The 10,330-nt window shown below is 39.0% G+C and overlaps 1 protein-coding gene across 1 annotated transcript; it reads right to left on the bottom strand.

Annotated features, from left to right (window-relative positions):
- Window positions 1–710: 710 nt before the first annotated feature.
- On the bottom strand, window positions 711–10,285 carry LOC131778089 (alpha- and gamma-adaptin-binding protein p34). Its single transcript, XM_059094467.2, has 9 exons — window positions 10,192–10,285; window positions 9,838–10,037; window positions 9,372–9,474; window positions 8,986–9,081; window positions 8,461–8,541; window positions 3,020–3,130; window positions 2,321–2,428; window positions 2,186–2,235; window positions 711–1,649 (listed from the first exon to the last, which is right to left on the bottom strand). Exons 1-9 carry the CDS (start codon window positions 10,262–10,264, stop codon window positions 1,551–1,553), a joined length of 921 nt encoding a protein of 306 aa, XP_058950450.1. The 5' UTR covers window positions 10,265–10,285; the 3' UTR covers window positions 711–1,550.
- Window positions 10,286–10,330: the final 45 nt, after the last annotated feature.

Below are 10,330 nucleotides of genomic sequence, written 5' to 3'. Positions count from 1 at the left end.
AGAAAACAATACAATGAGACGACTGTGAAGAGACCTGTCCGGGGAGGAATATACATTTGGTTTATTGACAAAGCCTTGAGGTCAGGATGGAAACGGTGGCCTAAACATTATTTGGAGTCAGACTAGAGACAAAATTGCCTTCGCTTCGTCGCTTCGTCTTTGTCAAACTACACTAAAGAATTTGTTTTGTTTCTAAGACTTAACACGGTAGTATTTGTGCGACTCCATGAACCGTGTGGCGTACGATTACCTCTGTGGAAGATTTGACCTCGTGTAAATCAAGGGTGCATCAAAATTATGAATATGAAAGGTAATCAAAGAAAATAATCCAATGAATACCATCACATGATCTAAAAGGAGACAAAAAAACATTTAGTCGAATGAGGTCTTCTGATTAAAAAAGTTGCCCGTTAACTTTTTTCGCTTTCCAAAAAGAAAAAAAAGAAGTATAGTCTAGAAGTCGCTAACAGTTGTCGTTTAAGCAGCGAGAAAGCCGAAAATCCAAGGGGGGAAAGTTAGGCCTGTATTGCCCAGTAGAGTAGCCAATCAGACCATAGAATTCACTTCATCTTAACCACTCGAGGAATCTTCTTAATAATCTAATAAGCTATGCACTAAGGTCAAGCCAGGTCAGATCGATCATTAGGCCGAAGTTGAAGTCTTTTAGGCCAATACTTAGACAGGAATTAATGCATTCACTTCCCGGCTTATCAGTGCCAACATTTTATTTACAGTGTTGCTCTTCGTCTCGGCAGATTTTGCGAACAATTGTCACAAGAATGCTTTTATTTACCGAACAGTTGTGAATTAAAGTTCAGATTCTTAACAATTCTTCCTTGGAAAAAAGCCACATGCCCCACATCCTTTAATAGGCACCTTTTCTGGTCCCAAACATTCATTCTTACTTTTACATCTGCATATACGACGGCCATACAAAAAAACAACATCACTCTCAGAAGGCAGCGAGTCCTATCTTTCAAACCAGGGGTCACTTATACATTACACGCGCAGACGTCCGCCGCAATTGTGTTCTGGACTACCACGGCTTCCTTAGGTAAAGCATAAACTAAGATGCTTAATTGTGAACTGCCACTATATCGAGATGATCCGCAAAGTGGCTGGTACGAGGAGTTAGTCATGAGAGGCCTCTTCTCAGTCAATACATTCTCTATTCCTTACATCGCAGAGTTTTGTTTCTTAAGGTTTTGCACTTATTTTTCTTATCTTAGAGGGCAGTGCAAATGTGGTTGTTGTCCAATTTCTAAGTTTATGAACATTTTATATTATATGCCAAATAAATTGCAAGTTTTTTGATTAAGTTACAATGTCAGTCCAAACGTCATCTTGTTTGGACATCAAAAACAGTATGTTCACCGAAAAAGCCGTTAAAAACTCGGAGCTTCTCCGTCACTGATGACGATAAACATGATGTCTGATAAGTCTGTACTTGACGCCCATGCATCAATGAAAAACATGGGCCACTGTATCAAGTCCCACCAAGAAATGTTATTTATATTTTCCAGTTTTCGCCGGAGCGACGTTCTCTATATCTACTTCTCTCCATCTTCGCTATTGTCGCCGTCGTTCTCGCCTAACCCAGCAATTTCTTCTTCACTTCCGCCCAAGGCGCGCCAAAAAGCAATGGCCACCTGAAACCACAAAATAGACTTAACAAATAGATTCCAAGTTGCAGTGCGTCTGTTCAGTAATAGATCACAGATGACGTCAAAATGTGGTAAGAACAAAAAAGTGGCACACGAGGCGCAGCTGAGTGTGTCACTGATGTTCTTACCACATTTTGACGTCCTCTGTGATGTATTGCTGAACAGACGCACGGCAACTTGGAATCTATTTGTTTTATATAATAAAGAATTAAAAAAAGTTTTAATGATGACGTCATCTATACGTCTGTCCTCCAATAGATCATAAGTGAGAACCAATCAAAACGCGTGCATAACTGAGCTTATTATATAAAAATCAATAGCCAATATGCATAATCTACATACCGTTTTTTCTACATTTTCTAAATTGGTGACAAGGAGATCTAGTTCAATAATCAAGAGCTTCTCTAGACACTGTAAGGGGTCAAAGTGTTAAGATATTTAGAAACAAGACTGTAGTGCATATTTACAAAAAAAGAATCGACATATCGACAAGACAGCAGATTGCAAAATTCGCAACTTACCTTCTCTGCGTAATCCTTCCTTTCGGTTGCTGGAAGAGACGATGCACGTTCTGTAAAGAAGATTTAAAATTGAAGTGGTTTACCAAGTCTGGTGGAACTTACTTTAATATTACAAAAGTTTTTAAATTTTCCTACCTTTCATGACCGCCAGTTTTTGAAATAATTCCTCAAAGGATTCATTGTCGTTTCCATCACTGGCGAGGCAGCTAAGCAATTCGAGATCATCAGTTGGCAGAGGGAAGACTGGAGAAATAGAAATTTTCATCTGAGATACTTCACTGGTGTAAGGAATTAGACAAACCCTTTCATGCGGCACCAGTGTAGGGACAATCTCTTTAGAAATCTTTGGAACAAGGACATTTTCTTTAGTGACCATTTTGGTTCATCGTATTTCTCGTAACGCTGTTGGCAATGATGAGCTTTGTTGTTGAAATCATGAGGTTTTAGGAACCTTTTCTTTCTTAAAAGCGCTACATGTGCGTTTTAAGTCTTAGTCATTTTCCAAGCTGTACTGTGCAAATCAACAACCGACATGAATCACCAAAGTTTGCATGGTATGAGAATGTAATCACCAACAGCATATCAGACAAGTATCTGTTTGGCGCACAACACTATCTTCACATGTTCCTCTAAACATGAATTCTTGCATAGTCACGGGAGGAAAACGAAATCTGTCATTCACAAAATTCTCAAGGAATATAAAGTATTGCATAAAATTGTTTTTTCATTGACGTTTCCCGTGGCTTTGCCAGGCGTTTAGAATGCTACTTATCGGGAGCTTTCATTTTAATGTACTGGGATCAGTAAGTATACAAGCAAACCTTTTTTGCAAACCTGGTGGCCGCTCGGCTGCTGCAGCTTGGTTGCTGCTTAGTTTTTCGTCATTGCTGAGCACAGCCTTCGCTTGTTGCGTTCCTTCGGAACTTTTATGACTCCGTGGATTCTCTACAGATAATTAATGAAAAAAAAAAAATGAAAAGTTTGCCTTCTTGGTTAGCCGCAAGCGAGTTCTTCTAAAAGATTTGCTTCTGAATGTAAATCGCGTGTTGCGCAGTGGGTCCACATTACATGTTGATCAGAACTACTTAAATCGAATTACACTTCTGATTTCTTTTTGTTGCAATCATCTAAATTTGGATGGGTGACAAAGGAGACAACCATTTCCGCTGCCCAAGCTTATGATGGGCTTTAATTAGCCACTGATACTAATTTATTTTTGGTATGTGAAAAGTAAAAAGTACAGTGTGTGTACATTCCCACAGCCTATGCATATGATGGTCTTTAATCAGCTAGAAGAACAAGAACCTTTTGTGAGGACAGTCCTTTGTGGTATAGCAAAGTTAGTCCTGCGGCCGGGAAATTAATAGTCCTTTATCCTCCAGCGGGGCCTTATGCTGAAATAGTCCCCGACGCCGGGTATCGCTGGTTTTACTGATGCTTTGTCGAAAGTTGACTGCCTTATCATGTAATGAAGAACACCGCAGTTGCTAGCTCATGAAAGACCATCGTGTGCATAGGCTGTGGGAATGGTTCCACACACACTGTACTGTTTACTTTTCACTTACCAAAAATAAATTAGTAACAGTGGCTAATTAAAGAGCATCATCTGCTTAGGTAGCGGGAATGGTTGTCTCCTTTGTCACCCATCAAAAATGAATCGGTATCAGTAGCTGGTTAAAGACCATCACAGTGTTCGACACACATGCTGGAATTGTGCTTCACACTGTTCTGTTTCCTTTGTCGCTCATGGTAAAGTAAAATTAGTTTCAACATGACTAAGCTTAATGTATAGTGAACAAGCAAACGTTCCAAAATACTCTAGAACTTTACAGGTAACGCTTTCCTAAAAATTAAGTCATTTTAATTTGAATGAACTATCCAAACACTTTAAAAGTTATCACCTAGTGCTTTGATAGGAACATGTTTCAAAAAAGTTTTTAATATATAACTAGCTGCCTTTTAGAAAAGGATGTTAAACTAAAAAATAAATTTTATGAAACCTCTGCACATCGGGCTTGGGAAAGACCTTAGGTTGATTTTTTTTATCATATGTTTTGATCTGGGTTCTGTATAAGCTTAGTAGTACAAACTGGAGATGCAGTGTTCTACACAGATTTTGAAGAAGTCAGCAAAAAATGTAAAGTAGCCAACGCTTGCAATCGAGCGTCCGACTAGGGGGGTCCAAGGGCATGCATCACTGGGAACTGGCTGGGCTTCAACCTGGACATGACGATCAAGTTCAGATACTGCAGATATTTCACTGTTGTCCTGTGCTTCAGGGGCCTGAAGGTCACTTGCAAAATCGACTTGAATACCAATGTCAATCTTTGCAGCTGGATGGTACAGACTGCCTTCATGATCTGATCCTTCAATCCTTGGCAGCTTCTTGAGTGATGTGAGATTTCTGAAGTTTGTCTTTCTCCAGACTTTGGTTACTTCTTTCAGCATTACCTTGCATTCTTCAGACTGGTGTGAAGGACCACTGAGTGAGATGCGTTAGAAACTGGCCATCGTGTCATTCTTGAGGCGACTTCTCAAAATTTACAAAATTGAAGTCTTTTTTTTTATTATTTTTTATGCCTATTTATTTCATTCCAAGATAACTATGCAGAAACAGATGCGAAGAAACTGGGTCCGACTTTCAAAATAGCTCCTTTAGCAACTAGCAGTGAAATGCGACCTTATGAAATCTACCTTCTCTTTATGAGAATGTTAGCTTCTGAAAGCTATTAGAGTCGTCATAGACTTGAGAATCACCCCGGGATGAAGTTATCTTGAACAAACCAGCAAATATAACATCGCGCGATTGAACAGCTGATCGGTCGGCAAGCCCACGGTAATGAATGTAAATATAAAATTACCGATTTCTATGCGTTCTTTCGAAACAAAGAAGCTTGTTATTCTTCCTCTTGCCCTCTTTCCATCGATTTGATTTTGCACTGATTTTTGCTTTGACATTTCTGATTGCAGAGAACTTTCTCGCTAGGTACGCCAAGTTGTTCGCTCCACGAATTCTCGCAAGATGGAATTTACGAAATACGCGTACAGAATCGGAACAGAATCGCGGCAAAAGTTGTAGTCTATGTAAAAATAGGCACTAGTTCGTAGTAGCCTCGTTTAAGTGTTTAAACTAAACGGACGGATGTTTGTAAGAACAAGCCAGTTGATGTAACACTTGACGGCAGATATCAAAACGATTCCTTCTCAACTAAACATGGTGTCAGGAGTGAGTACGGGATAGACCGAAACTGTTCGAAAGAAACCTGCAATGCCGACGGACGGACAACAGGCAGGTGCAAATACGGGAACGACAACAAGATTACACAGCTTAAACCTCCCGCTCAGTTAGACTTCGATGTGACAAACTTGGCTGACAGTTGGAAAAGATGGAAGCAAGAATTAGAATTGTACATGGATCTGGCAATGAATGGCAGAGACGAGGCGACGAAAGTAAAGTTATTTCTGTATTTAATCGGCAGTCAAGGAAGAGAAATTTATGATACTATGGCCTTCGAAATTCCCGCGTCCGAAAGAACCTTAACGCAGGTGTTAGAAGCGTTCGACGGGCATTGTAATCCCAGAAAAAATGAAACTGTTGAAAGGTTCAAGTTTTTCTCCCGTACTCAGGACCCGGGTGAATCACAAGAAAAGTTCGTTACAGATTTAAAGCTGTTGGCGACGGCCTGTAACTTCGGTGATCTTAAAGATTCGCTGGAGAGAGACCGGGTCATTTGTGGAATCCAGGACCGGCAACTTCGAGAAGAACTGCTTAAGATCCCAGATCTTGATTTACAAAGATACCTCAGCATTTGTAGAGCAGCCGAGTTGTCGAAAACACGGACCAGAACTTTGGAAGTCGGCGAAGCAGTAAACCCACTGAAGGACCAAACGAAGCGCGGCAAGGTGTCAGCTAACAAAAGCCATGACAAGTCTGCGGACAAAAGGCGCGAAAATGATGATCGGAACGCGAGAGATTCCAGTCCTAAAGAAGTACTAAGATGCAAATTATTTGGTGGAAAACATAGGGCTGCCAAGAAAAGTTGCCCAGCGTTCGGGAAGAGGTACTCGGCTTGCGGAAAAATGAATCATTTCGCTTCTCAATGCCTTTCTAAAACGAGAGTGAGCGTCGTTGAATCAGAAAGTGAAAGCGAGCCCGATGAATGCCCCACTCGGGCATTGTTGCCACTTGTCCAGCCCAAGATCTATCAGAAGCTTCTCGCCGAGAAAGAATGACAAGCCCTTGCTTACAATAGGGGGGCTAAGGATCTGGGAGCACTTAGAAGTGGAGATACAGTGCGACTCGTGCCGCCTGGATTTCCGAGTAAGGAAGCAGTGAAAGCAAAGGTTGAAAGGTGTGTTAGAACTCAGTCCTTCGAAGTGGCTACCGAAGATGGAGCCAGATATCGTCGAAATCGCCGTCACCTGAGGAAAAAAAAGGAGGCCTGCCGGAGTTCAGACCTGCTTTCGTGGCTGAAGAAGGCGTTGAGCAATCGGATCAACAGTGGACATCCTTACCTAAACAAGCACAGACTGGTCATGAGCTCTCCGCGCCGTGTAAGCGGACAACCGTACCCAGTGGTCGGGTGGATGCAACCAATGGGCATGCGATGGCATCTCGGCAACCGGAGCCACTTGTTCAGCCTAGTGGGTTACCTTGCAAGGCCCAACAACGCGATCAGGCAGAGTTGTTAAGAAGCCAGCTTATTTAAGGGATTATGTTACTGGGATGTAACCAGCGTCGAAGCTTTCTACGCTCCAGAAACTTTGAACAGTTGAACTCACTTACGTTGTTTGTTCGTTTTTTTTTCTTTTGTCTATCTTGTTTGTGTGTGTGTGTTTTTTTTTATTTATTTTTTTTTTAAATAAGGAAATTTTCCTTATTAAAAGGAAAATAGTAGTAGCCTCGTTTGAGTGTTTAAACTAATAGGACGGAAGTTTGCAATAACAAGCCAGTTGATGTAACACTTGATGGCAGATATTAAAACGATTCCTTCTCAACTAAACAGTCTACATTGACAGCTTTCGGCCAATGCACTTTTAACAATGCCACATCTCTGTCTTTACTACAACTACAAGAACATTTTACGTTCTTATCTGTCTATAACACTACATAGATATTTATCGTTTCGTTCAGAAATAATAACATGTTCGCTTACTGTTTTCTAAGCGCAAATTCAAGCTACGCTCGAAAGTGTCTTACATAAGAAAAGAGAATCATTTTCTGTTGTTTTGTCTGACAAAAGTAGCCGGCGCTTGAGACGCGAGTAGCCAGCGAAAACGCTGGCCACCGGGTTTTCCGGAGAACACTGGGAGATGTGTCCAGTTTCCTTTGACGTTTGCCACCTGATGTGATCATTCATATCTACCAGGGATTTTACATCTATTAGGTACAAGGTCATATAAAAACACAAATCTATGTTTGTATTTTGGCTTTTTTGACACCCACTGTGAATGATTTGTATTTTTCAGTCATCATGACTAATGATTTTAAAATTATTGTCTTTGTAGATTTATACAGTGAAGCAGATTATCTTTAATATAATTCTGTTGTGGAATAAATTAACTTTAACTTCTACAGTTTCATCAATTAAATGTTGACTTAATGGACAGGATTGGAGGCGAGTTATTGTGTCCAGGCTTAAATATGGTAAATTCAATTGCAAGGTAATAATTTGCTGAATTCTAGATTTTATAATTTATAGAATGGAAAAACAGAATGGTCCAGGAGTCATTTAACCCTCTACAACCTAACATCAGTATCCACATCCTCCATACTCCTCTCTGTACATTCCCTTTGGCATTGACCAGGATAATTTGTTTAAAAATGAAACCCATTTGGTTGGTGATCATTTCCTTTATTCTTGTGGTCTTAGTAAATGATTCAGCAGTATTGTAAGGGGAACTTACATGCTGATCACTATCAGCATTTAAAAGGTTAAACGCTATAGTAATTTAGAACTGCTGAGAACATCTTAGTTTTTGTACATAAATTGTAGAGCACTTTTATTAGCTACTATGGAGTCTAGCTTTGACTACGGTTTAAATTTTCCCAAGCGTATAATTGTGAAAATAATACCACAATTCTTCATACCAACAAAGATATCAGATTTTCAAAGAGATACACAATGTAAATATGCTGACTTCCTGACTTTCCCCTGATATTGAAGAATTCTCTTTTTCTCTGAATACTTGTGGTGGCAACCATGAAGGACTGAGTCAATTATTTACAAAATATAAGACTATCACATGTTCTTAAAGATACCACAGTACTCTACCTCGCATTTTCATGTTTGGCCATTCTGCACATTGAAGAGCCTCGACAACTCTATCAATCCCAGTCTTCTCTTGAAAGTCATCTACAGTCAATCAATATAATTGTTAGTTTCTCTAGTACTAAGGTCATATTATAAAATGTACTCAAAATATTTGTAACTCAAATCAAAATGCCAAAATGCCAAACTGTTTCTTTTTTCAAAAAGAAAAAAGATTGCACCTCGGCCATCCAATTGTCAATTTTGTGCTGTGTGGTATGGGGAGTGGGGGGGCGGGGGGGGTATTATAAGATAATTTGGTGTTTATCAACTGAGCTAATGATGTAAATTGGCCATGGTGGAGATTTCTTACACTGATGTTTTAGGCATTGGTCCTTCATTACAGCAAACAATGACGAACTAATGCTTGAAACAGCAGCTTAATACAAACTCATTACTTTGGCCAAATTACATTATCAACATGGTGATGAAACCGAATTACCTTTAAAAAATATCTGGCTTATTATGGAAAAGATACATTCACATTACCTTCTTCTTCTTCGGTTTCTTCTTCTTCAGAATTCATTTCAATAAATTCAAATGAGTTATTCAAACACCACTTAACTACCTCTGATTTAGAACTTTCTAAAAATTCAAACATAAAAAAGCTGATCAGAGTGGTAGGAGCAGCTCTGATTTCAAAGGTAAAAAAAAGATTAATTTTACATAGACATTATAGCTACAGCTGTAACAAGTTGTTCTCCACATGAACTAAGAGATCTGCTTTGTACATATGAATTTACTATGTTAGTTGAGGTTTTCAGCCTTTGAATCCAAATTGAAAGAAATTAATTTCTATAAATTGCACTGGCAAGGAAAGAAAAGAAAAAAATGTAGATGATGATTAAACTACTGAAATAATACAGTACATGTACCTTTACTGCTGTTTCCTTTACCAGAGTCAAGTAGTAACAGTACAGATGGGTCCTGTGTCTCAACATATGGAAGCCATGATTTCACATTGTGAAAACTTGATTTCTGAAAGATTATAATGATATGCACTTAAGTTTGTTCATTTGTATTTCATAACTGTGGAAATAAATAGTACAAGAAAACTCATTCATAAGTTATCCCAATTCGTAAAGAGAGGTACATTGTACATGTAGGTTAGAAACATATTAATTATTTTCTTTGCCATTAAAAAGAGCATGCAAAGCCAACATGTCTACATATTGCCATGGCTGATTAATTACTGAAATTAGAGGGTTACCATTGTCCTAACAAGCTAAATTTCAAAGCTAGAACTATTGGGAAATCAACTATACAAATCCTGAGCTATAGTTTGCCTATAAAATAAAAATTAAAGCGCAGATGTCATCAGACGCTGCGTTTCTGACTTACCTCACTAAGATCGAACGCGATAATGACACTCTGGAAGTTCATGTTAGCAGCAAACTCACATTGAGGAGGGAGAGAGCTCACAGAAGAAGCACAAAGTTGCACATCTGCTGTATAATACTTATTTTCTATTTTCCATTGGTACGCAATCAAACTGCCATTTGAAAGCTCTTTTGGAGATGAAAATTCTGTCTTGCACATTTCTGTCGAAGGAGGAGTTGAGAATGAAATCATAGAGTTGAGAATGAAAATAATTGAGAATAATTGAGAGAAAACGTACATGTAATGAACACATTTCTAGCTATTTTACTGAAAAGATAAAAGTTTTCATATTTGATCGAAAGTTCGATCTCTTACCACGAATAATATCTTCAGAGGAGAGAAATGAACTACAGCTAACTACAAGCACTTGACCAACGTTATCCGCCATGTTGGACTTTAAATTTACATAATGTCATATCTGATAACTGTATCAGCCGCTGGCTCAATCATATGA

Source organism: Pocillopora verrucosa, chromosome 4 (assembly GCF_036669915.1).
Source record: "Pocillopora verrucosa isolate sample1 chromosome 4, ASM3666991v2, whole genome shotgun sequence".
NCBI lineage: Eukaryota > Metazoa > Cnidaria > Anthozoa > Scleractinia > Pocilloporidae > Pocillopora > Pocillopora verrucosa.
This window is presented reverse-complemented; position numbering and strand designations above follow the sequence as displayed.